Raw genomic sequence first — 27,934 nt, forward strand, 5'->3', positions numbered from 1 at the left:
CAAACAAGGGCGTATCCTAGTGGTAAGGGACTTGCCCTATGATGGGGAGGTCCCATGTTCAACTCCTTCTGAGCGCAAAAGTCTTCATAGTTGACTTGATCATGATGTAATTTATTCTCTTCTTTTTACCATGTATGTCTTCATCAAAATATACCCAAGTGAGAACTTGGTTTTACAAGCTCCATAGGTGCAAGGAATGACACATGTGCATTCACGTTTTGGTCGATAAATGTCAATTTCCTAACACATAGATGTAAGTTGAGTGAAACAGTTAGAGAGATCGAGGTTACCTTGCTGGAGACGAACTAAGTCATCTTGAAGGTCAGGGATACGAAAACTGTCACCTATTGAGAAACAGTTGCGAAGACATTCCCAAACAGTGTGAGCATTTTCTAGCCATAAATTTGACTTAGAATGGTGTTATAAATATACCTTTGAAACCATGAAAGGACGAGATTGTTGCAACGGATCCAAGGGTCATGAATAATATTGGTGGGATTATGTTTGAGAAAGGTACCATCAATGAATCTCAACTTATTTTTGGAGATCAAAGCTAATTTCTTAGAGCATGTCCAAGAGAGATAATTTTTTCTATTAAGGAGTAACTAAGTGAGGGTTGGATTTTCATTTTGATGAATTTAATAAGGGTTTAAAGGGTTTGTGGAAAAGTCAACAAAGATTGTATAGGCCATGGATAATGAGGGAGAAAGAGAATATCAAAACTAGGGTTTAGAAAAGGAAGAGACCAAGGAAATTCAGGGAAGGGAAACGAGTTTTGGGAATGGAAGTTTGTGGGAAAAAATAAGGACATTGAGAAGAGTTGATGAATCGATGAATTTGTGACTGCTTTCTGGATTTCTGGAGAAAGGGTTTTGAAGGTTAGATGATGGTTTCTTGAAGATTCATGGGTAATTCTTATTTGAGGTTATTCAAGTGGCGATGAAGATGGTGAAGTTATTGGGTTTATGTAATGAAGGTTTGAAGTTGAAGTGAGGATTTCTGAAGTTGTTGTGGTGAAAGGGTGTGGGAGTATGAAAGAGAGACGAATCAGTGTATTTTGTGAAATATTTTTGGATTTCAGTGAAGAAATTTTGGAGATTAGATGAAGGTTTATGGAATGTTTTTGGAGAACTTCTTGAAGGTTGTTTGAAGTTGTGGTGAATGGGTATGAAGGTCTGGACGAAGGATAAAGGTGAGATGAGTTTTAGTGAAGATTTTATAGGTAATGATATGAATGTATGAATATGCGATAAAGGTGTTGTAGTTTTTTGGGATGGAAGTTTGAAAGAAAAGGGTTTTTCTGGGAATTTTATTGGGTTTTCTCAAGAACGTTTGAAGAAAGTTTGAGAGAGAGAGAGAGAGAGAGAGAGAGAGAGAGAGAGAGAGAGTAATGAAAGGAAAAGAAGGTATACAAGTAGTAATGCATCGGAGGTGGATAGCGAAATCTGGAAAGCCCAATAATCTGGTGATGTGTGGAAGGAGATTCAGTGAATGAAGATAAGAAAGATTTTCTAAAAAGAAAATCTTGAGGATGTCGAATGTGTGAAACACATGTGAAGAGGAAACAATGGATTGAAGAAAAGATTGAAGATACTGAGTATTGGTTCCTATAGAAAGATGATGGTCCAAATAGAAAAAAGATATAGCTCCTGATACCATCACAAGGTTCAGATAAATATGGCACATATCATAAAGCAACAAACAAAATAATTTCTCTCTAATCCAATAATGTGGGAAAGTTCAAATGTAAAATATTATTGGAATCATTATAGATAATTATATATATTTAATTATCTTGTAATAGGTTGAAAGAGTAGAAAATATAGAAACTTTGATTAAATAATTATTTGAATTAAATATTTATTTAATTAAAATAATAATTTATAAAAATTTGAGAGTGAGGGAGGATTTGAGTTTTATAGAAGTTGTAAGGTTAAGTTGTGATAATGAGATGTTTTTGATAAATAGAAAAAATGGGATTTGAGAAAACACTTTACGTGAAATTGAGAAAAGTTGGAGTAGCGGCTACGAGAAAACTCTAAGGAGAGCTCTAAGAAGGAAAAAAGACTTTACCAATAACTATGCAATTTCAAGGTAAGGGTAATTGTCTTCTTATGGGTGATTTATGCATGTAGGATAATGAGAGTTCCTTACCCTCTTATTAGTGCCTTGAGATTTATGTTATGTTTCCCTAATTTTCCCTAATTGTATGATCTGTGTGATTGTGTCAGATAGGGTTTGAGCAAATCCCTATAGGCATAATCGATGTAATTATTTTTTCGTATGATTGCTCTGAGACCCAAAAAGGGAATTTGGGATAAATCCCTCAAGGTCCCTATTGTGCTACTGTTTGTAGGTTTGCATTGTTGTGGTGGATTATAGTAATATGTGTAAATTACTTGACATATTATTTTATCACTTATTTTTTAGTTGGGATTTTTCCATAGGAAATCGAACGACTCTGTTTGAGTCGTCTGATTTCCCAATTTTGTGATGTTTGTTGAAATGTGTTATGTTTCCCCAATTTCCCCAGAATTCGCCTAATTTTCCCCAAAAAAATCAAATGCAGTAAAACTTTTTTTTTAAATGAGACCTCTTACATGAAAAAACAGATTTTGCCAAAATTTAAATTCGAAGCTTTTGAAAAAATTCAAAAATTGGTTCAGAGGGGGAAACCGACAACGCCATTGCAAATTTATACTATATTATTTTAAATTGCTCATAATTTCTTTTCTCACTTCATCTAAAAACCTTCTTACATCATCATGCATGATTATCTAAAAACATTTTTCATATAATTCTTGTTACAAGTGTCTGTACACAAAGTTATGTGAGAATATTGTGATATTGATTTTTCTCTATGTTGATTACACATTGATCATTAGCAACTAGATTAATGAAATTTTAGAAACAAAGAGGTTTATAACTTCCATATTCAAGATGAATTATTTTGGACTAGTTAACACACTTTTGGGGATCAAATTAAATTAAAATAGTGGGGGTTATGAACTTAGTCAAACACATTATGTTGAGAAAGTACTTGACAAGTTCAAAAAATCACATTTCAAGAAAGTGAGTACTCCATTTTATCCTAGTGTCAAACTTTAAAATAATGATGAAAGAGTTGTGGCTCAATTGGAATATGCAAGTGCAATTGATTATCTAGTGTATTTGATGCAATGTACCTAACATAACATTGCCGTTATTGAAATGAGTAAATTTACTAGCAATACAAATGGCGAGCATCGAAAGACCATCACAAAGAATTTAGGTTATCTTTTTAAAACACAACAATTTTGGCAGGTAAATTTCCTGCCATATTAGAAGGATATACCGATGCGAGTTGGATATCGAGTGTTGAATATCATAATTCTGCATTTGGATGGATATTTACACTAGTTAGGGGTGCAATTTCTTGGAAGATCAAGAAACAAATGTGGATCACTATCTCAACCATTGAATCAAAGTTCGAGGCTCTTGCTTCCGTTGATGAAGAAGTTGCATGGTTGAGGGACCTTCTGTTGGAAGTTCCATTGGATAAAGACAATGTTTCAAAAGTGTTGATACATTGCGGTAGTCAAACCACTTTACCTAAAGCATACAAAAGTGTATAACATAAAGTCTAGGCAAGTAGGACATAGACATTCTTTCGTGGGAAAATTGATTAAGGATGTAATCATTTCATTCACATATATATGATCGAGTTATAATTTGCTTGATCCATTTACTAAATCACTGACCATATATTTAGTAAAGACTACCTCAAGAGGTACGAGATTAAGATTTCTTGAATAAGAGTTCCGACAACGGTAGCAACCCAATATGAAGTTAAAAAATCTTAACCTAAGATTCAATGAGTAACAACAAGTCGCTAATTTGGAAGTTTATGCAATATTTTGTGACAATATTGACTATTACATATTTATGATTGATTTTTTCATACTCTTAATGAAGTTATATATCGAGGTTATGTATATAAAGAAATAGATACAAAATGAACTTCACCTATATGAATTTCGAGATGGTGTCGTCTCAAAGTGAGAGTTAGAGTTTCTCTCATGAAAAATTCACGAAAATAGAAAAATCACATGACGATAAATAATGTTAGGCGAGAGATGTAGGCGAAGAACCATTAAAGAGTGTGTGTAAGGTAAAGTCGGTTTAATCACAAGGGATAATGATTCAAAGAATTGCTACCTAACATTTCGATTAGACTTTGCGTTATCCTTACTAAGGTTAAGTTCAAATCGAAAGATACTTAACTATATTAACATTCTTTATATATCTTTTTATGGAATTGATCTTGTCATTATTAGAACAAGTGAGAGATTGTTGTAAATTATGAATAATTAATAATCTTGAGTGTTTTCTAAAATGACAAAAAAATGTAAGTGAATGTTAATTTATTAAATCAGAAACATGAACAATTTGTATTTTGAATTCAGAAATATGCAACACTTCGTGAAATGTTACAAAATGTGAAAAAGTACAACATTTGAAAACTGTTGCTGTAAGCGAAACAGTGCTAACGTTTGAAAATTGTTGTTGTAAGTGAAATAGTACAATATTTACCAAAAGTGTTGCTCAAAGTATGTGTTTCATAAGAGTCGCAACCTTACGAAACAACAATAATTTATTTTTTTATATGGATATCCCTTAATTAAAAATAATATATATATATATATATATATATATATATATATATATATATATATATATATATATATATATATATATATATATATATATATATATATATATATATATATATATATAATTTCGGCGTAGAAATATATAACCAACAATTTACTCATACAAATCTTTTTTAATGATTAAATTGTAAATAATCATTTTTACTATTTCTAAAAACAGTAGTTATGTAACATTAACTACTCCCATCCCACCACCTTTATTTCTAACTATGTAGCATTAATTACTCCGACCACCTTTTTTTCTAACAACAAGTATAAAATAACAAAATAGTTATGTTACATTAATTACTCCCACCAACTTTATTTCTAACAACAAATTATACAAATAAAAAAAAAGGAAATCGTTAAGTAGTTATAAGTTCTTGACAAATTTTTAAAATACATTTTAAGTATTTGAAAGCAAATAACATACATTTGTATAGAAAATTTAAAAAGAAGCATAATTTGCTAGTATATCTATTAAACCCTATATGTCAGGTGGAGATGCTTATGAGCACACGTGCGGTCTCAACTGACTACCGACGTGCTTATTTTTGACTTTCTGGCTGCTTAAATTTCCATCGTGATTAACTAACTTTTCTGCCACTTTTTTTCACTTCTCTTCCTGTCATTTGCAATTGCAGTTTAGATCTCATAATGTCAAACTCAGAAGTTGCAAACAAGCAGGTGATATTCAAAGGATACATCGATGGAGTTCCCAAACAAACTGACATGGAACTCAACTTTTCAAATATTCAACTTAATCAACAACTTCCACCACAATCGCTTCTCCTCAAGAATCTCTATCTCTCTTGCGATCCCTATATGCGTGGTCGTATGCGTGATTTTCATGGATCTTACATTCCCCCATTCGTTCCCTCACAGGTATAACTAACCACTATTATACATCCGTTGGAATTACTCATAAAAAACAACTTATACTTTATAGTATGAAAATTGTTTGACTTTATTTTATCTTGTGTTATAGAAATAGTTTGCTTAAGTTATACTAGTACATAAGTATTTACATGATAAATGCATATGCTAATAGCACTTAATTGCATTGTTCATCAAAATAGGGTTTAAGTGCTTATTTATTATCAAAGTTGGAATCGATTTATTTATATTTATAATGTTATATAATTATTGTAGTACTTAAGTTTAAGTTGACACATGTGTGTAATTTATTTTGATGAATGAAGGCACTTGAAGGATTTGGTGTGTCTAAAGTAATTGTATCTGATAATCCAAATTTCAAAGCTGGTGATTTCATTTCCGGGTTTACCGGCTGGGAGGAATACAGCATCATCAGTATCGCTAAAGCACAGCAGTTGAGAAAAATTGAGCATGATCATCACATTCCTCTTTCCTTCCATCTTGGTCTTCTAGGTAATTTCTTTGATCCGTTTTTACAGACAAATGTTTGTATTTTCTGTTTCATCGGGGTTTGATCGAACCCCGACAATTTAACTTCTTTAATCTTTAGTTCAAATCAGTTGAACTACTCAACACTGTGAATTAATCGGTTTAATTTGCAGGAATGCCGGGTTTTACTGCTTATGCTGGATTTTATGAGGTGTGTGCCCCAAAAAGTGGCGAATATGTTTTTGTATCGGCGGCATCTGGTGCTGTGGGTCAACTTGTTGGCCAGCTTGCAAAGTTGCATGGCTGCTATGTTGTTGGAAGTGCTGGCTCAAAAGAAAAGGTCTGAAAATAAGCTCTTAATTACACCTCTAGAATAACTTGTATAATAATAAACACTTAATTAAGTTGTTCTATTAATGCTCAAGTTACTTTTTCCTTTTCTTTTATGTCTGAAAATGAAAATAGATTAAGCATAGATAATTAGAAACATGTATATGCACACACATACTTGGACCAGACATTTAGTTGAGTTTGCTTTTTGACTCGCTTAATCTGTTACATTAGGTTGAACTTCTAAAGGAGAAGCTTGGATTCGACGAAGCTTTTAACTATAAAGAAGAATTGGACTTGGATGCGGCTCTAAAAAGGTGAGTATCAAGCTCAAGGATGTTATATAGTTCTGAATGGTTAGCAATTGTGTCTGGAAATTAAAATGATTTAAAGAAGTAGCACTATTGAGTTCTAATTAAGTGCATACAACACAAACACTTATCGCATAAGTGCTTGTGTATAGGCTATTTTTATAACAAAAATGTTTAACCGTTTTCATATGTACTATAAGTTGTTTTCAAGAGTTATTCTTGAGAAATTAGAAAAATTAGCTGGAAACATCTTGGGTCTGTTTGGAATTGTCCCAATTGAGTGTTTCTATTAGCATGAACACTTGTGAGATTGTTTTGAGAGAATATAAGAAAACAGTTTATGTCATTTCCATAAACTGTTTTCGGCTTATTTCTATAAGCTCTTAAAGATAGCTTCTATAAACAACTTATAGCTTAGATGAAAATAGTTAACTTGAGTTTATCTCTTGTTATAGAAATAGCTTCTACATAATCACTTTTATGATAAGCACTTAATTAAACTGTTTAAACAAGATCCTCATGGACATGTCATAAACTGTTTCCATAAATTCTTCTGCCATACATGCGCGTATGTTAGTAGATAAATTCAAATAAGTCAATCTAAAAACATAGATTGTTATATTATACTTCATTAATCTAACTTTTTTTCCTATGGCTCAATTGATAGGTATTTTCCACAAGGCATTGACATCTACTTTGATAATGTGGGTGGTGACATGCTTGATGCTGCTCTTCTTAACATGAAGATTCATGGTAGAATTGCAGTTTGTGGGATGATTTCTCAGTCAAACCTTTCTGATCCCAAAGGAATTTCCAATTTATCCTCTCTCATTTATAAGCGCATAAGAATGGAGGGTTTCTTGCAAAGCGATTACTTGCACCTGTTCCCAAAATTCTTAGAACAGGTTTCAAGTTACTATAAACAAGGAAAGATTGTGTATTTTGAAGACATGAATGAAGGCTTAGAAAGTGCTCCTGCTGCTTTTGTTGGACTTTTCCACGGCAAGAACGTCGGTAAGCAAGTTATTCGTGTTGCACATGAATGATTTCACCTTATCAGATGTTCACCACGTGTTGTAAACATATCATAGTTCTAAGTTGAAGTTATAGCCGCAGTTGCAGTTACGTTGTTTTGTAACAAAATGTGAGCAAATAAAGTCGATGCGGCTACCATTGCAATTGTAGACAGCAACTTATATACTAAGAAGCATATGATATGTTGAAATTTGGACAGATTTGAACTGTGGCATGGCCATACCGTGTTATTGTTTTATGGCAGAAATTATTGATTTTTCACCATGAATGAGTTGTACCATAGATAAAGTAGTCAAATTTGATTCGATTTAAGTTAGTATCGAGTTACAGAAACCAAGATTGCATGAAAGCTCTTTACTAAAATACCAACATGGCCACAAATTAGCTCGATCTCGCTGATTTAATAGAGTAGAGCTTCATGTTAATTCTTAGGTAGTGGTTACAATATTGTCTTATAAACGTGAAGATCAGCTGAAGGTTGGAGTTAGTTGCAAAAATATATGAAGGCTATTGAAGTTGAATTGGGTGGCCTGGTTTCACCATTCGTATAGAGAAGCCATTCCTTGCATAGATGCTTAGACAAAAACAATGTGTGATGGTGGGTTTACTTTGATTTTATATTAGCAATGCCTTCCTCAAGTTAGATAAATGATAATGGTTTTACTTTAAGTTATCATTGTTTATATAACATGAATGAAGTAATAATCACATTAAGTTTGTAATGAGACTGTGTAATCATCTAAAAAAAATAAGAAAATTAACAAAAAAATAATAATATAAATATAAACATAGCGGAATAGAATGAAGTTGCGATAAATGAAGTGAATAAAATAATTCAGTTCTATTGTTTAAATATTTTAGAAAGAAACACAACTAAATTTCTTATTATGCCCCAATCAAAATGAAATAAAAACGATAATAACTAATGAGATAGAAACAGCTCCATTCGGCTAAGATACATCTTATTTTTAAAAGACCAAATATTAGAGTTTTATTTTAGGAAATTAGTAATCATATCCTAAGTGGTAAAAAAAATGAAAATCCTAAGTTGTCTTTCAGATTTCGGAGATGCATATTCGGAAGCACCATTTTCTTTAGTTAAAATGTTAAAACTGAGTCACATCCAATATATTTATTCCGGAGACGCATCTCTGTATTCGCACCAGACAGAATCCGAAGATACATCTCTGTAACCACGCCGAACAATAGTTTTTGACTTTGATTTAGAGAAACTTTGATGAATTAGATGATATGTTATAGCTATACTATCATTTTCTACTATTTTTTAAAATTAAACCATACAATCGATACGAAGAAAATGACATATATAAAATAATAAATACATAGTACACAATGAAGTCGAAATAAGTCAAAATAAAAAATACAACCGATAATAAATCTAAAGTACAAATACTATAAATTATTGCATACGATAGACTCGAGACCCCCTGTTCCTACGCTCCCTCGTATAATGCAATGTCTCTCGTGCCTATGCCATAATGACATCTACAATGTCCTTGACATTGGAGTCACCCAGAAAGAGTCATTTGTCAAAACCCGTCTATCCAATCTCCATGATAATACGACATCTAGGCAACACATCAATAGCATGATCTGCCCTAGTTTGTTCCTACTATAGTATCTCTTGATGAGTTGACATCGGTGAATCTCTTGGAACATCCTATATATTATAAGGATGTGACATCCTGAAGAACCACCAAATGTAATCGTTTCTGTAGCTACATTCACTAGGAGCTATGATATTATGTGTCTCTTTCGGTACCAGATGATTAAGATAATCATCAAACATAACATTCATATATCTACGTGTCATAACGGGAGGAGCAAACACAAAAAAGTCTTTGAGAATATACCGCTTGTAGTCGAAATTCCGCATGACGCACTCAGGAAGATGAGGGTACGTCAGATGTGAACCGCAAGTCAACCATCCTGAGTATAAGACTATGTCATCAAATGGACGTGTCTCACGGTGATCAACGCACATATGAAAATGTATATCCTTTGCTGCCAAGGGGTTATGATACACTCAACTCTATCGCCAGGTTCCCTCTGAGCGGGGCGAATGCAGAAGCATGTGGCATATCCTCAGTGTAGGTTGGTACACATGACCAGTCGGATATGCGTTTGAAGTGCTGGAGGATCCAAGTCTGAAAATAGAACAAATTAATCATTAGTAATGGCGATGCAAAAGTGTTATGAAAATAATACACAAACACTAAAAGACCAAGAAATATACAATGGTGTGATGTTGCTTGTCACGTGTTTGGTCTTCCACATACAACATTCAAATAAATTGGAGTACAAGTAGACCAAACAAACGGCCCCCCAGTTGTGCTCATGGATCCGCTCGAAATCATTAAAGTGTCGCATGTAGATGACATTCACATAAGTGACACTCTTATCCACAAAATGACAGTTCCAACCAAATACTTAAGTGTCATGGGTTCAAACCATGAATTTGTCATTTTGCTTAGAAAAATTTCAAGAATTTTAATGTAATGAGACAATGGATTATTGTTATGAATTAATCGATTGTCATCAAGGTAAATTTGAAAAATTTAAATAAAATAATTGATTTTCGTCACTGCGTTTATTAAAAACTCTAATTTTTTCATGCATCCTTTCATGACACTCAATCCTCGTAACCTTTCCTAAATCATTGTATTTCTTGTCACCTCCTTTCATTTGTAAACCTTTTCATAATCATGAAAATTGTTCACAAGATTTTTCCAACAATTGTTTATGAAAATCAAGAGGTGCATGGTTCATTATAAATAGAAGTATTTTTTTCAAAATCAAAATCACCTTCTTCATGAACATTTTTACTGTTTTTCAAGTGTCTGTAACATTTTAACAGAAGACTTTTTCCTGCATAATTTTCATTTTAATGTGAAAAAGTTTAGAGAAACACTTGAGCACTTAAATGTTTATATCATATTAATTTGTTCATTGAACGAGAAGATTAAACTTTTATACAGAAAAGAAGCAAAGTATCAATCTCATCATAGTTGCTGCAAAGTCTGCTATAATATATTTCATATAAATTATTGTATTTTCACCAAGTGTGTGGTGATTTTTATCTATAAGGAAAAGGTTGTTCTTTCTACATGTGGTTGCAAATAAGAAGGATTGTCTTTCTATTTGTTGGAAAGATTCTTTGAATTAGAGTGATTCAAAGTCCACCATTGTTGTTGGTGTTTGTGAAATCAAGGAAGTGGTGTACTTCTTTGTTATTGTTAAAAGATTGTATTAGAAGTCTTGGTGTGAGGCTTGTACAAAGATTTAACAATAATGAAATCTCTCACACGATGTAAGGGGATTAGATGTACCATTGGTTGATAAGGGAACTAGTATAATTCTCTTTGTTCATTTACTTTACTGCATTTATTTTTTCTGCATATCACTTATATATCTTAAATCGAAAAAATAAGTTCATCACTTCATTACTCATCAAACCAATAAAAGTAAACCAGAAAATTCTTAAGGTAAAAGTTTGTTGTTTTCTCTCTAAAAATTATTAAATCTAATTCACTCATCTCTTAGGTTGTGTACTCTAATACTTACAATTGATATCAGAGCATGTTAAAATAACATGTTTCTAAAAGATCTAAAATGATTTCTGCAAATTCAATTCTCAAAGACAATGATAGACGCAATAAGCCTTTATTATTACATGACAAATACTTTGATTAGAGTGGAAACTTAACTTATTTTCAATTACTCTAATAAACTAACAAGTTTTCTACTTCTAACAATTCCGCCACATTCTATCAATTTAAAAACAATCTAAATTAAAATTATGTTTGGACATCTTAAAACAAACCTAATAGAATGAAGAAAAAAAAACAAGTTTTCTACTTCTAACAATTCCGGCACATTCTATCAATTTAAAAATAATCTAAATTGAAATTATGTTTGGACATCTTAAAACAAACGTAGTAGAATGAAAAAAAAAAGAGAACCAACTAATCCAAGTGATAAAATTTATAAAATTTATTTTATATTAGTTTATCCCTGCTCCATTTAATTTCATCTCATGGAACTTAATCAAGTGGTTTTTCATAATTATATACAAGTCCACGAAATTTATGGTAGAGTATACACTAACTTAGCATTTGTCAACGATGTAACAATCACAAATAAATAAAAGAGTCACAAAATTCAAAACAATGTAGGTGGAAAGCATGAAGTAAGTAGTTGCAAGCTTTTAATAACCCAAACGTGGCTGCAATTACCCCATCAGATCATTACAACGGCCAAGATCACTTTCACTGCACTAACCGTGCATACACTCCCACTGCACTCAATCCATTTTCCACTAATTCCCACACAACGCAACTCCACAGTCACTGAAAATTCTTATGTTACTTTCACACTTAAGAGCAATATCCAAAGCCGCCACAAAACCACTCTCATTTCTCACATTCACAAAATCTCTATCTCTTTCATCTTCTTCTTCAATGGCTTCCACCGAAGAAACCCTACGCAAAACCCTAGCCGACAAACTCTCCGCCGTTGAAATCCAAGGTAACACCGTCCGTTCACTCAAAGCTTCATCGGCGCCGAAACCTGACATCGATGCCGCCGTTCAAGCCCTAAACGCTCTCAAGCTTGAGAAATCCTCGATCGAGAAATCGCTTCAGTCGCTACTCTCCGGCTCCGATTCCCGTGAAGCCTTCCGTCAATCGGTTGTTAATACGCTTGAACGGCGGTTGTTTTACATTCCGTCGTTTAAGATTTATCGCGGCGTTGCTGGTTTATACGATTATGGTCCTCCAGGTTGTGCTGTTAAATCCAATGTCCTCTCCTTCTGGCGTCAGGTAAATTGTTGACGTTACAAACAGTGAACTAACTAAATGTGAATCTATCAAGTTAATTTCTATGCAGCGAAGAATGAAATGTAATTAGGAGCTGAATTTTGTTGGATTAGGAGCTGAGTTTTGTTGGATTAGGAGCTGAATTTTGTTAATTAGGAGCTGTTTGGATTGAATTCTTTGAGCTTATTTTCTGTAGTACTCAGTGAGAAGGGGAGAATGTTTGAAAAAACTTATAGTAGAAACAATTTAGAATCTGTTTGGATTGATTTATTTTAGCTTATCTAGTGGCATAAGCACTTGTTAACTGTTAGGGGTAACTTAGGGAAAACAACTTAGACATGTTAATTATTTGTTTTCATTTTATTTCCGTAAGCTTGTAAAAATAGGTTATAGTTTATATGAAAATAATTTCACTATGTATTTTTTTTATAGAAATAGCTTATATGGAAGTACTTATGCTTTATGTGGTTTATTTAGTTGTTTATCCAAATGAGCCTTACCAGTATGTCCATAGCTGTTTTTAGAATATTTCTTAAGCTCTCTAGATAGTTTACGGAGATAGCTTATAGCTCAGAGGAAAACTATTTGATTTGATTTTATCTTTAGTTATGGAAATAGCTTATACATAAATACTTGAGGTGCTAAGTGTTTATCTTGTAATTTCAAGGTATTGAGTTCAAATTCTCTCAGGGATGGTTGGAAAATGGCCATGAGTGTCACTTTAATTAATAAAAATTTCTCCTTCTCCAATATATTTTTATAAACTTATACAGTAACACTTTTACGATAAACACTTGTGTTTAAAAGCTTATGTAAGCTGTTTATTCAATTCTAATTGTGTAATTATTGTTGTGTTGCATGTAGCATTTTGTTTTGGAGGAAAACATGCTTGAGGTTGATTGTCCATGTGTGACGCCAGAGGTTGTTCTGAAAGCTTCTGGCCATGTGGAGAAGTTCACTGATCTCATGGTTAAGGACGAGAAAACTGGAACATGCTACCGTGCTGATCACTTGCTCAAGGACTACTGCAATGAGAAGCTTCAAAAGGATCTCACATTGTCATCAGACAAAGCTGCAGAGCTCAAACACGTGCTTGCCATGCTGGACGATTTCTCATCTCAAGAACTTGGTGCTAAGATTAAGGAATATGGTATCACAGCTCCTGAAACCAAGAATCCACTGTCTGATCCTTACCCTTTCAATTTGATGTTTCAAACTTCAATTGGTCCATCTGGCTTAGCTTCTGGGTTCGTCATTTCAAACCTCTTTTTTCTTCTTTGTTGTTTGTCTTTATTATTATGATTATATGTGATTATTATTATTATTATTATTATTATTATTATTATTATTATTATTATTATTGTTGTTGTTGTTATTATTTTTGTTATAAACCCAAAGCAAGAGGATTTATTCCTTAGAAGCACAACCGACCCCATACCATCCTCTAGTAGAAGACCACTGGTGAGTTGTCCTGGTTCCAACTTAGAAAGACGTCCACACACCAGTTACCCTTCAAAAAGATGCGATGAAGTTCAAAATGCAAATTCTTAGCCATGAAATTCCTTATGAGCTCTATCTAATCGGTTTAAAGATGATAGGTGTGCTTTGCTTCCCTCACAGAATTAACTCCTTGCAAGGGAGTCCAAATAGCAAATTTCATTTTTTAAATCGGACTCCTAGTACAGCTTGATCGCTTGAAGCAAAGCCTAGTGTTTGTGCTTTACCCAAGCCAAGATCTGTGGCACAAGGTAGTGTTGATCCCGTGCTAGACTTCTCAAAATATGAATTTGCTTCTAATACACCAAAGAACCCACGTGAAGGAATTAAAATGTGTGTACTTGGCAAAACCAAAACCTTTGCTACATGTCAAAATTAAATTTGTTTTTAGCACATAAGAGTCCACATGCCACAAGAAATTAAAATTTCATGGGTTGCTTTATTTTTCTGTGCCAATTGGAAGAAATGTCCTATCATCTGAAATTTGGAAAAAAAGTTCGCTGTTCCCAGATGGATGGCACGGGGCTAGCGTAGACTCCTGTCCAAATCCAAACCATGTTATCAAGATACAAAATAATATAAATGCTCTTAGACAGAGACACTAAAAGCTCAAAATAAAAGGCCCTCCCCCTATTGTATAGAGCCCATATGTCCCTAGAGTTATATAGGCATATATTAGAGTGTTGTAAATGATTACATAAGGTCTAGTCCACTTAACTATTATTCTAGTAAATAAGACATAGGCGTCACTGTTCCCAGATTTAAATATAAAAATCAAAGCATATTTGATTTAAATTTGGACCAATTACATTTTGACTTTTGCTTATATTTAAGTCCAGAGTAGTACATAACAATCATTAGTAGCGTTTGCAATAATAAATATGTAAAAGATTCCCATGTCTTTTGTAATGTGAATTTTACTTGGTGCAATCACTTACAACGCTCTATTCCATCGCTCTTTCACTTGATGTATTCAAAATTTGATTATCATGGGAAGCATTTAACTCCTTTTACAAATGGCAGGTTTATGCGGCCAGAAACTGCGCAAGGCATATTTGTTAATTTCAAGGACTTGTACTATTATAATGGAAACAAGCTACCCTTTGCTGCTGCACAAATTGGACAGGCTTTTAGAAATGAGGTTTGTGGGTTTTGCTTGAACTTGTGTACGGTATTTGTGGAATTGGGATTTAGTTTGGTTTCTGTATCTTTCTACAGATATCTCCCCGTCAAGGTCTTCTCAGAGTCCGTGAATTCACCTTGGCCGAAATTGAGCACTTTGTTGACCCTGAAGACAAGTCTCATCCTAAGTATACCGAAGTTGCTGACTTAGAGTTTTTCATGTTCCCGAGGGAGGAACAGATGTCTGGTCAGTCTGCAAAGAGAATACGTCTCGGTGAAGCTGTTTCAAAGGTTAGCTCCAATAACAGTGCAGTAGTGAATGCTCTTTTCACCCCTAAAATTGTTATCTATTCTTTAATACACCACATGGTATGATTAGTTTCATTTTTTATCAGGGTATTGTCAATAATGAGACCCTTGGTTATTTCATTGGGAGAGTATATCTCTTCTTGACGCATCTCGGTATAGACAAAGACCGTTTGAGATTCAGGCAGCATCTTGCCAATGAGATGGCCCATTATGCCGCTGACTGTTGGGATGCTGAGATTGAGTGTTCCTATGGTTGGATTGAGTGTGTTGGCATTGCCGATAGATCTGCATATGATTTGCGTGCCCACTCGGTAATTGCTCTTATTTACTGACTGCTTTATGATAAACTTTAATAAACCAAGACAACGTGATTCTAATGGTTAAACTTTTTTGGAAGTATAATTCAAATTGGTTTTCGTATGTTAGGACTCATGAACCTTGATGTGTCAATACCTTTGCTACCTTGAGGAATAGGGCATGTGCACAGCAAGGACCTTGTCACCACTATATAGTTTTTTTATTTATCACATAACTGCCCCTGGTTTCTATTTACCACTTAAACTGCTTGAAGTTAGTTTTTCAAGGTCTGCAGCTTAGCTTGCATTTCATTTAACTGAAAACTACATGTAAAACCAAATTACATGTTGGTTAAATAATAATACAAAATATAAGGGGAGTAAGTTGGGGAATGGATAATTGGCTATACAAGGGGTTTGGATCCTCCTCCCCTTTTAATCTCCATTCCTCTCCTAACTCTATTTTTGTCTCTCTTCAAAGCAACATGATTCTATAATGAAGAGAGAGTGAGATTAAGAGAGAGATAGAGAATAAGAAGATGAGTGGAGAGAGAAAAAAAAAGAGGGTCCAAAATGTACTTGAAGGGGGTAAAATATATTTTTTATAATATAAAAGCAACTAAGGAATATCATTTTTTTTCCTGTGTGGTGGACTGTATTTCTCATAATGCTTTTATATTCAATACTACAGGAGAAAAGTGGCGTTGCACTGGTGGCTCATGAAAAATTTTCAGAACCTAAGGAAGTGGAGGTACTGTTTAATGCGGATGGTGTTTATTTATTGCCAACTTTTAATGCAGCTATAAGAAGTGTTTGTTCTTTTTAATTGACTTGGGGTGTGAATTATTTCAGAAATTAGTTATAACTCCCATAAAGAAAGAATTGGGCCTGGCTTTCAAAGGTAATCAGAAGAAGGTGGTTGAAGCACTTGAGGTAATTCGTGATGTAACTATTTTGTTATTTAGTACCATGACTCTCTGCAAATACCTATCTGCATTACATTTTGAGAGATGTAATCTTCTCTGATAGGCAATGAATGAGAAAGAAGCATTGGATTTGAAGGCTGCGCTGGAATCAAAAGGTGAGGTTGAGTTTGAAGTGTGTACACTTGGGAAAACTGTATCTATTAACAAGAATATGGTGACAATTCACAAGGAGATAAAGAAAGAGCATCAGAGAGTTTTCACACCATCTGTAATTGAACCATCCTTTGGGATTGGACGGATAATATATTGCCTATTTGAGCACGCTTTCTATACGAGAGCGAGTAAAGCCGGGGATGAACAGTTAAATGTATTTCGCTTTCCTGCACTTGTGGCTCCTATTAAGTGCACAGTTTTCCCTCTAGTTCAAAATCAGAAGTATGAAGAGGTTGCCAAATTAATTTCCAAGTCTTTGACTGTTGCTGGAATTTCGCATAAGATTGACATTACAGGTATGTTGTTAAAATTGAAGCTCTCATTAACATGTAAAATATACCTGCAGGCTAATGGTAAATAGAAATTTAGAGGTTTGGGCTGGGGTGATTGCATGAATGAATGTTAAAAAGAATTTATTTATTTAAGATCAAAAGAAGGAAACATTGTGGAATTTAGAGGACTAGAGATCTTTCATACTGAAATAGGAAGAACAAAACAACAATGGAAAGAAGAAAACACACCAATAGAGAAAGTGTGGAAAATTCTTTCAAGTCTTAAAAGGACATAGAAGAAAATTGCATAAACTTATTGAAATTTTCTTTGGTCCAACTAAAACTTTAAAGAGATACTTTACTTTGACCATTTTCTTCAAAATGTTGCCTTACAATTCCTTCAAAACCTCTAAAGCTAATCACTGAAAAAGTATGTGGCACACGCCCAACATTCAAAACATTGTTTGATTTCTCCAAATTACAAATGGGAGATGAGGATCAGGATACCATCTTAAAGGCAGTACTACTAGTTTTGTAATTGTCAATTGGCTATATTTCTTGTTAACAGTTGTAGGGGTGTTTGCAGTGCGGTTTAGGAAGTTTTTACGCTAAGTCATCCGAACCGCTAAGAGAAAAATCGTGCGGTTTGGTTCGGTTCCTTTTAGAAATAAAACCGAGCCAAAACAAACTAATGCGGTTTGGATTGGTTTGGTTGGTTCGGTTTTTACAAGATTTTTATTGAGGCATACATACACATTTGAAGGACAACATAATTTTGTGTTTAGTCATTTATACGTTATCATAAAATAAATTTATACTTGGCAAAATAAATTTATAATTTGATGCATAAATATGAATTGCGTATTGCAATTTTATCTTATGTCTAAAGGAAATATATAAAATTGCATTCATAAGTAAATTTGAAATACTATTAATATTTAATATATAAAAGGATACAAATTAATGTAAATTAAACTTTTTCTTTTAATATTATCCTTAATGTAAATTAATCTTAGCCTTATAGACGGTTGGCTCTTAAAAGTTAAAACTGTTGCAGTCATGCACCTCCTTGGAAATGAATAATCTAATCAGTAATTGGATCTTTTGTTCATTAGGCAGTATGTCATAATTACCAAGATAATATCTATTGTTAGTTGTTATGTTGGCACAAACATTGATTTTCTACTCCTTGATCATTGTTCTAATGTTGGATAATTCATTATAGTCTAGGCGCTCTATCACATGAGAACATTAACCTTGTAAGTCTCTGAAACTTAATGCTTCTACCAAGGATGATTTACCTGGAAGATAACTTCTTGGTTGGGAAGAAGTTGTACGAGGAGTATTTTCTATGAAATAGGCATTTTTTTTGGCAAAGTGCAAGTTTGATCATTCAGCTCTCATATTCAAGTGTTTTTTCTTGATGATATCTATATTAATTGGCTTAAACTTGTTCTGAAATTGTCAACGTTTCTTGCATGTTAACCTTACATTTTTGTTTGTGTCTTGTAAAAATGTTATTAGGTACATCAATAGGAAAACGGTATGCAAGAACAGATGAACTTGGTGTTCCCTTTGCTGTCACCGTGGATTCAACAACGTCGGTGACTATTCGGGAAAGAGACAGCAAGGATCAAGTGCGTGTTGATGTGGAAAATGCTGCCTCTGTTATCAGGGAAGTATCTGAAGGCCAGAGGACATGGGAAGATGTGTGGGCCACTTTTCCTCACCACTCCTCCACAGCTGCAGACGAATGAGTTTAACCAATTCACCAAACTTGGTTGATCTTTCATAGAATTCTGTTGCAAATTTTTGTGGTTTTCGAGGCTTGAGCAATGATAAGAACTACATCAATATTACCAATTGTATCAACTACATACCCATTTTTGTTTTAATTTAGTTTATGCAACATATGGATTGATTGACTTACTCATTTTGCAGTTGATTAGAATTTGACAAGTCTGCTTTGTGGCAAGAGTTGTGTTATATTGACACAAGTTTAACCTCAAATAGTGATATCAACTTGAATGGTTAAAAATTCAAATATATGGTTAATTATATTCAGTAGATATTATGAATATATAGAAGTGTCACAACATGTTAACTATTCACTGAATACAATTTTGTTAAGTATATGTATATCATATATATTTCAGGAACTCAAGATATTGCTTTGCATGGTTTAAGTCAAGAAGCTCGAGCTAAGCCACTTGAAACCTCAAAAATGTCAGCATCTCATTAAATAAAAATCACTTTCAATGTGTTGCTTCCTCATAAACACATAACATGTACTATGTCACAATTTATTATTTCAAAATAACATATGGAAGGGAAAAATCATCCCTTGGCATTATGAATAGAGACAGACATTATTGTACATTTCCCTCTATCCCTTTCATTTCATTAAGATAGGGATTTGGAAAATATAGGCCAACCACTTAAAGCACTTTTGAACCATAAGAAAGCCCATGAGGATTTGTTATTTGTCACTTGCAACCAACAAAATGTATTTTTTGTCCGCATGATAGCCCATAAGGATTTGATTCCTAGTTCACACAAAATTTGTGCTACACATGCCTACCTTATCTTTTGCTTTATGAGTTCCGAGTAGAATGAATGAGTAAATAATTGTTTTTTTAAAGGATTTTTTATTGTAAAGTAATATACCTGATAATACTTTCTTTATTATGAAGAATTACATTTGGTTGAAGATTCTTATTGATAGTTAAGGAGGATAAAAAAAATTGCAAATGGAGAAGACTATGTAACTGCCTATATTTAATACATTTTTTACAAAAATAAAATATGAACGAAATGTTGCTTAGAATAAATTATTCAATACTTATATGTACATGATCATCTTTTATATTTAATGATACTTTTTTTCATCAGTTATATGTACATGATCATCTTTTATATTTAATGATACTTTTTTTCATGCATGATACTTTCTTTCCTATCATATTTATATTTAATGTACAATTTCGTTTAAACATGTTGGGTAATTCATCTTAATTGATAATTGTATAAAAATATAGGATCGTAGAGATATGGTCCGAATCTTTAAAGCATAATTTATATAGGGATATTTCACTTATTTATTTTTGAGGGGTCAAATTCTAATCATTAAACTATTAGATAAAAAAATTGTAATGTAGACTTGTATAAAATTAAAATAAAAAAATATTTATAGATAATTTACGGATCTCAAATTCTTTAATAAAATTATGAGGTCAAAACACAAGATGGATGAATAAAAAGAAATATATTAGTTCCAATCTATAAGAATAAGAGGGTATATAAAATTGTGCATAGGGATTAAGCTTACGAGTTATATAAATCACTGAGAATCAATTTGATTTTATGCGTGAAAGATCGACCATGGAAACAATAATCTATGATGGAGCATATCAGATGGAACAACATGACATGTCCTTAATTTTTATTAATTTGGAGAAGGCATATGATAAAACGCCTACAGAGATTTTGTGAAAAGCTCGAGAGAAGAAAATGTTTATGATTGTATATATTCGAATTATCCAAGATATGTATCAACTAGTGTGCAGATACGGGATGGAGAGAATGACGATTTTCCATTATAACAAATTTGCATCTTCAACCATAAGGTTCTACCTTTTTACCTTAATTTTAGATGTACTCACAGAACACATCCAAGATACATGCTTTTTGCGTTTTTTTTAGAGAGTCGAAGAAGGATTTAAATGAGAGGTCGGAAACTTGGAGATGAACTTTAGAAACACATTATTTTCGTCTAAACAGAAGTAAGATGGAGTATATGAAACGTAAGTTTAACAAAATAAGAAGCGTTTCTAACTTAGAGGTGAAAGTTGAAGACCAATCCCTCAAGTCATACAGTTTAAATATCTTGCGTGTTTAATATAAAATGATAGAGAAATAGAAGGAGATGTAAATCATCGAATTCAAACTGGATGGTGAAACGGAGAAGGGCATCAAATGTTTTATGTGATGCATAAGTACCGCTCAAGTTAAGGGAAAGTCTTATCGACTGCACTAAAACCTGCGATTTTGTACGAGCCAGAATGTTAAGCATGTAAGAATCGACACGAGAATAAAATAAGTGTAGTTGAAATGAAGATGTTGCTCTAGATGTGTGGTAAAACTAGTATGGATAAAATTAGAAATAAAAATATCACAAAATATCAAAGTAGCGCTTATAGTGGAGAAGATGATAAAAAATAAACTTAGATGGTTTGGACATGTAAAGAAAAGACCGATCTACAATAAAGAGGATAGATCAAATAGAGAGAAGACAAACTAATAAAGGAGCGGAGACCTAAAAAGATTATAAAAAAATTATTTAGAAAGATCTCAAAATTAATAATTTAAATAGAAACATAATCATTTTGATAAAAAATTATAACAAAAATTGATCCACATATCTAATTCAGTAGAATAAGTTGTTTTTATCGTATGTTGATCTCTTTATTTATTTGATATATTTGTTGCACTTAATATATTCAATCTTATTGCATCAAGAAATTGACATTTCTAAGCTAATAATAATAAATATAAAAAAAAGTTGTACATTGATATCTCATCTTGAAATCTACCATTTCAAGGATACAAAGTACAAAATATTTAGCAGTCATATACTATAAACAAAAGCTGCTCATTTTTTTCTATATATAAAAATTAAAAAAAGGCTATGCCATGAAGAAATGTATCTTCTCCAAAATACATCATGCATCATCCATGTAGGTGACTTTATCAATAGATCAGAGAAACATTATTCATGTTCATGTTCTTGAACAAAAAGACCAGCTCAGAATTTGTCTCAAAAATCCACAAACATTGCTTGGTCCTCCTCGTTACTCTAAGACATAGGTGTAACAAAAAATGTCTCACCATTTAACAACACAATAATTTTCTTGTCCACTAGCAATATTTGCTCCCCCTTCATGTTCCAACTCCAATTAACTTTAGCTGTGACAAGAAATTTTGCAATCATATAACATTATTAGATAGTGAAGCATGTAGAATTGTCATAATAGCAAATCATATCCTATAGTTACAAAAATGTTTTAAAAACCGAACCAGACATTAGACCAGCAAAACAAACAACATCTGAGTCATGGTTCAATTGTGTTAAACGACTTGAACGAGGATGATACCGTGGTTGAACGAACGATAGTTTGATCATGGTTCAACCTGTTTGATCTGTCTGGTTCGGTTTTTAAAGCATTACTAAAAACTATTAAATTATTGTAAAGTAGGACATAGAAATTACAAGGTTATTATGAGGATTTCCCCAATAAAATCCTTGGATGAAAATTGGGAAAATGTTGCAAGCTGCTAGGACATATATCATTAATGCATGCATCCCCATCCATTCCAAAATCGAAGTCATGCGACTATAGCCACATACATCAACCTTCAAGGAAGAAGAAAGAATTTAATTCCAACAAGTATTATCTCAGAAGTTTTTGTGTCAGTAGATAAGCTCGAATAGATCAACTTAAACCGACGCTAAATTTAACGACTAACCATCAGGTATATTCCAACAAAGAGGATGCCAGAAGCACCAGCAGTGAGACAAGTATAACTCAATGAGTAGAGAACTTTATTTACATGCATTCCTGTAACACAAGAGCTTATGTTAATTAATTAATACTACAAAGAATATAAATTAATTGACACATTATAATTTATATTAGACAAACAAATAGAGTTAAGAGAGAATGGTTACCAAATAAATCCAAGACAAGACCAGAAACTACAAGACAAGAGGTTGGAATCATCCAGTATATGATTCTAATTCTATGATCCTGCATGTAACAAGGAGGAAACAACATTAATACTCATAACTAGAATAGAAATGTAGCACGGATACTTCATATTAAAAGTGTGTCCGGTGTCTATCATGTGTCTGTATCTGACACTGACATAACATTGACAAATATGACTACATTCAAACCAAAAGTGTGTTAGGTGTCTAACATGTGCCGATATCCGACACTGGCATGACATTGACACGTATTACTACACTCAATCAATTCATTTTCTTACATGTGTTGATTGTCAGTATCGTATCGTGTCTGGTGTATGTGTTTCACAAAGAAGTTGATACAATAGAAAAGTGTTAGGAGTTACCTTAAAATGGAGAATAATGTGACCATAATGCAAGCCAATCAAGCAGGTAACAATAGCCATCACTGAACTATAATTCCAAGTAGACATAAAGTTAGAGACGAAAACGAAAAGCTCGGTCGTGTTGTCAATTGGAGATAGTGGAAAATCACCTTAAGAGTCCTTCGGGATCGAAAGGAGCTTGACACCAAGAAGGAGCATCAGGAGGCAATGGTCCATAGTCAGGAGAATTGATACTACATTCCTATTGAAATTCGAATAAAGTCGAAACAAACAAATTAGGTATCATTTCGAAAAAGAGTTTTAACTTCGATACATTTTTTCAGTGTAAAAATCAAAAAATATCTTAGAACATAGAGGAACGTACAGGCATCCGCGCATATATCGGTCTCCGGTAGAGATGATGTATACCCAATAAGTTACGATCGATCATTCCAACAACATTGCAGGCCGGTCCAGTGTCACCCCTCACTCCACATTTAACCTATCGCAGGCGTAGATAAATATACATAAATCATATGTTCAACCAATATCAGAAAAAGCGACAAGAAAAAGCATTCGACATGAACACTCACAGAAAATATCGAAGGTGCTTTAGAAGGCTCCGTTGGAACTTCATACTCCCAATCAGGAACGTACATCCCATACAGCAAGCAAAGATAAATGACAGATAGAAACAAAGCCAAAGCCCTGTTTCAATCAAACAGGTTAACAACGGCACGACAAAGATCGGAAGAAAAAAAACATGACTTGAGACACAAGTTAAGTTTTTATCATATAAATCCTTAAGTATAAGCTTAAACTCTTGTGTGAAAATCAAGTTTACCATTGATATCGATACTTTCTCAAAAGGGTTGATCCGCAATTAACGATATCTTCACGCTTTAGCCAAATTTCACAGAGAGCTGTAATCAAATATGCTACCGCAATTCTCTGGCATCCAAATTAAGTAAATGATTATGTAATGATCATAACTTTACATGTATTTTTTAACATGTTCTACAACTTATTGATCGGTTGTGCAACTCGAACAAAAGTTCAATTCATACCTGCAGTACCCCCATCCATCGTATCTGCTTCAAATCCACTCCGAATGACAAATCATTTACACGATGAACATAACCTCCTGCAAACGACACAACGCGAGTTCTCAATATCCGGCATATACATAACATAGAGTTAACGAATAGCAGCTAGAGCGCAACGCGACTTAGTACAAGCTGTTGAAAATAGCGACCATGACAACACTACAACATTGTAGCGTAGCGCAAATTGAACAAACCGTTATTGAAAATTGCAAAGAAAACAAAGACAAGGGTTCAGTTGGCACCTTGAAGAAAAATGCCTAACGCAAGAAGCTTAAGTGCCCGTAAAATCGACTTGCTGGTTGCATCAACTTTGCAAGACGGTTTCTGTTAGAGAAACAGATTAGTTAGGTTAATAAATGAACAACTTATCGAAAAAGTTTCAATACAAATTCTGGTTCTATTCAAGTAAAATACCTTGTATGTGAATGCTAGTGAAACACCAACAATAAATAGAAAAAATGGCATTACAAAATCTGCTATTGTTAATCCATTCCATGGAGAATGATTGAGTGCTGGAATGAGTCCGCCAGCATCATCCACCAAAATCATAAGCTGCATTAAGTTTCATAAATTCATTATTAGCACAAACTAACATTTTCCCGTTAAGCCAGCTCAATTGGTAGCTGAGCAGAGACAAACTAATCTTTAAGGCGAAACATCTTCTATTTCATCATATATTCATTAATTACATCAAGACAATATATGAACCACAAGACAACAACTTCCTAACTAAAATTGTCGTTTTCAAACTATAAACATGATTGACTTATGTATCATGTGAATTGTTGAAGAAGCAAAGAAGCAAAATTGTACAATCCCATGTGAACATCCCCAAACATTCTATTATTTATTAGGAACACCTAAACAAATTCAATGCCTAAATACAATCCCATGATTATATCTTCTTTTGAAGCCACATCTATGTAGCACGAATGTCAGAAACATGACACTACTGACATTAGTAATAATTTAAAAAAATAAAAATTAAACATAAATATAAGTGTCAGTGTCAATTTCAGACACCGACAGAAACACATTTTTTTAGTCTGTGCCACATAGGTTACACGAGTAAATGTGATTTGTTAACCATGTAAAATTTTTTACGCGGACAATTAAACTAAAATTTGATGTGCATGTAAATTGTTATGACATGTAAAAATGATCACATGAAGATTGCTAGTTAGAAAAGCAAATCACACAAGCATTGCGTTTCAAAGTCATCTCCCATTGATAAAGCAACATAGTGGTGATTGAGGAGTCGGTTAGGCAAATTACATCTAACCAACCAACCATACTTTATCATCACACCTTTTTTTGATTATGATGTTTCTATTTAAAACCTAATTTATAATAACTCTTCAAATTTATTTATTTAATTTAATACATCATTTACAATAATTTTTTGTGGCTAGTGGGGGTGCAAAAATTAAAACTACCTATATTAGTCATTTAAAAATAAGATACGTTCACAAGACACGTAAATACTTTAATGTCTTGGATTGATAAATATTCTCCACTTTATATCATATCAAGATATATGTTATTAATTTATTCCTATATGACTCATAAATGATTAAAAATTATAATTATTATTCTTAAAATTACTCTAGAGAAAATATATAAAAAGAAAATAGACTCAAATAGAAAAATAATTATTCTTTTGACCATGTAAACAGAGATAGTATATAATTTAAATTCTAATCAATGGTCAAATTATAAAAGAAAAACAAGGAAATATATTATTATTTTCTCTAAGAAGATATTTACATATATATATTAAAAAAATAAGAGAATATTGTGAAATTCTATCTAATGAGTCATATATTCTATTAAAATGAACGGCTATGCAGATGAGTGAATATAATAATCAGTACATAAAGTTATTATAGGTCAAAAAACTATATAAAAATAGAAAAAAAAAATATCTTACTAGAATTAGAAATTTAACAAACATTAGCATTTCATAAACTTTTAAGATAAAAATGAACTAATATTACTTTTAATCAATTTTTTCTAACCAAATTTATCATTGAACCAACTAAATAACATGATTATCATTATATATATATATATATATATATATATATATATATATATATATATATATATATATATATATATATATATATATATATATATATATATATTAAATTAAAATATATCATACATACAACAAAACATAACAATATTTTAAGAATTCTCAATTTTTTTTCATTTTCACCTTTAAATATAAATAAATAGAACCAGCAATATCTCTCCATAACTATTAATTGAACTGATTATATAAAATATAATAAAATAATATTCAATAAGAAAGGGTCAAATTAGTAGCCGTAATGCTATTTAAATGGACAATTCACCAATTAAGTAATACTAACAAAGTAATCTTATTAATTAAAACAATTTAACACGAAAATAATTCTTGTTAACTTTAAATTAAAGCAACATTACTTTAACACGTGCAACTCTTTGGATTCTTCAACTAACAAATTGGGTATAGTATCAAAATCTAACCCCAAAAAATATCTCTCTCTTTAACCCTAAAAAATTAACTAAAAATTGTTCATAAATATTGAATATTAGTAACAATATTAATATTAATATTAATATTAATACAAACACCAAAACACAACCAAATCCAAAATCTAAGAAAGGAAAGAAGAAGAAACTTGAGAACGAAACGACGTCGTTTGCTTAATCCTAAAAATTAACTGAGTAATTAAGAAAGGTGGAGAGAGATTACCGCAACGGTGAGGCCGCGAAAAACATCGAGAGAAAGCAAACGCTGAGATTTGATGGATGAAGATGAAGAACATTCATCAACAACAATCTTGTTCATAATCTTGTTCTTCAGTTTCGTCGTTGCTGAATCAGAGATCTGGTCACTACCATTGTTATCATCATGTTGTTGTTCTTGTTTTCCAATTTCCAAATCTTCATCATTTTCATTCTCTTCAAAACTCTTTATTGCTTCATAATTCCTCATCTTTTTTTCCTCTTCAAGTTAATCTCTATTCATCTGAAATATATATATATACACACATTTAACAATAATGAAAATAAGAAAAATGTAAAAAGATTATAATCTTTTTTATATATTGTAAAAATAGAAAAGAGAAAAGGGAACAAGATTTGTTGGGTTACTTGAAGAAAGAATGCAATGTTGAAGATTTGATGTTGTTGAAGTGCAAAGAAAGGACTATCAGACCCTTTTTCTTCTTTCTTTTCTTACTGTTTTCTTCAGCTTCGTTTTGGGTTTTCTTTACCTTTAGTTTTTCACACTTTTATAGCCGATTTATAGAGTGCACACAATTTCAACAATTATTTTTTTTATTTTTTATTTTTTATTATATATTTTTTTCTGAAGGTTTGTTATTTATTTATTTATTTATTTATTTATTTATTTATGTGTACTTGATATGATAGGTACATTGATTCTGAAAAAAAAAACTCCAAAAAAAACTCCATCTCATATATTAGATACTACTGATAGATAACATTTTATAACAAAC

At 32.4% G+C, this 27,934-nt stretch overlaps 3 protein-coding genes across 3 annotated transcripts; 2 read left to right on the plus strand and 1 right to left on the minus strand.

Moving 5' to 3' along the window:
* Positions 1–5,104: 5,104 nt before the first annotated feature.
* Positions 5,105–7,996, plus strand: LOC127128767 (2-alkenal reductase (NADP(+)-dependent)). Its single transcript, XM_051058138.1, has 5 exons — positions 5,105–5,576; positions 5,894–6,080; positions 6,230–6,396; positions 6,621–6,703; positions 7,365–7,996. Exons 1-5 carry the CDS (start codon positions 5,349–5,351, stop codon positions 7,741–7,743), a joined length of 1,044 nt encoding a protein of 347 aa, XP_050914095.1. The 5' UTR covers positions 5,105–5,348; the 3' UTR covers positions 7,744–7,996.
* A 4,077-nt stretch (positions 7,997–12,073) lies between these two features.
* LOC127128768 (glycine--tRNA ligase, mitochondrial 1) lies at positions 12,074–19,180 on the plus strand. Its single transcript, XM_051058139.1, has 9 exons — positions 12,074–12,573; positions 13,435–13,817; positions 15,091–15,208; positions 15,286–15,480; positions 15,585–15,809; positions 16,486–16,545; positions 16,647–16,727; positions 16,824–17,229; positions 18,730–19,180. Exons 1-9 carry the CDS (start codon positions 12,115–12,117, stop codon positions 18,960–18,962), a joined length of 2,160 nt encoding a protein of 719 aa, XP_050914096.1. The 5' UTR covers positions 12,074–12,114; the 3' UTR covers positions 18,963–19,180.
* Positions 19,181–21,726: 2,546 nt separating this feature from the next.
* LOC127128769 (uncharacterized) lies at positions 21,727–27,734 on the minus strand. Its single transcript, XM_051058140.1, has 14 exons — positions 27,567–27,734; positions 27,166–27,441; positions 24,837–24,974; positions 24,665–24,746; positions 24,384–24,460; positions 24,161–24,267; positions 23,910–24,024; positions 23,702–23,818; positions 23,487–23,578; positions 23,338–23,404; positions 22,934–23,012; positions 22,732–22,823; positions 22,475–22,618; positions 21,727–22,170 (listed from the first exon to the last, which is right to left on the minus strand). The coding sequence occupies exons 2-14, from the start codon at positions 27,406–27,408 to the stop codon at positions 22,144–22,146; spliced, it is 1,380 nt and encodes a 459-aa protein (XP_050914097.1). The 5' UTR covers positions 27,409–27,441; positions 27,567–27,734; the 3' UTR covers positions 21,727–22,143.
* Positions 27,735–27,934: the final 200 nt, after the last annotated feature.

This window comes from Lathyrus oleraceus, chromosome 3, assembly GCF_024323335.1.
Source record: "Lathyrus oleraceus cultivar Zhongwan6 chromosome 3, CAAS_Psat_ZW6_1.0, whole genome shotgun sequence".
NCBI lineage: Eukaryota > Viridiplantae > Streptophyta > Magnoliopsida > Fabales > Fabaceae > Lathyrus > Lathyrus oleraceus.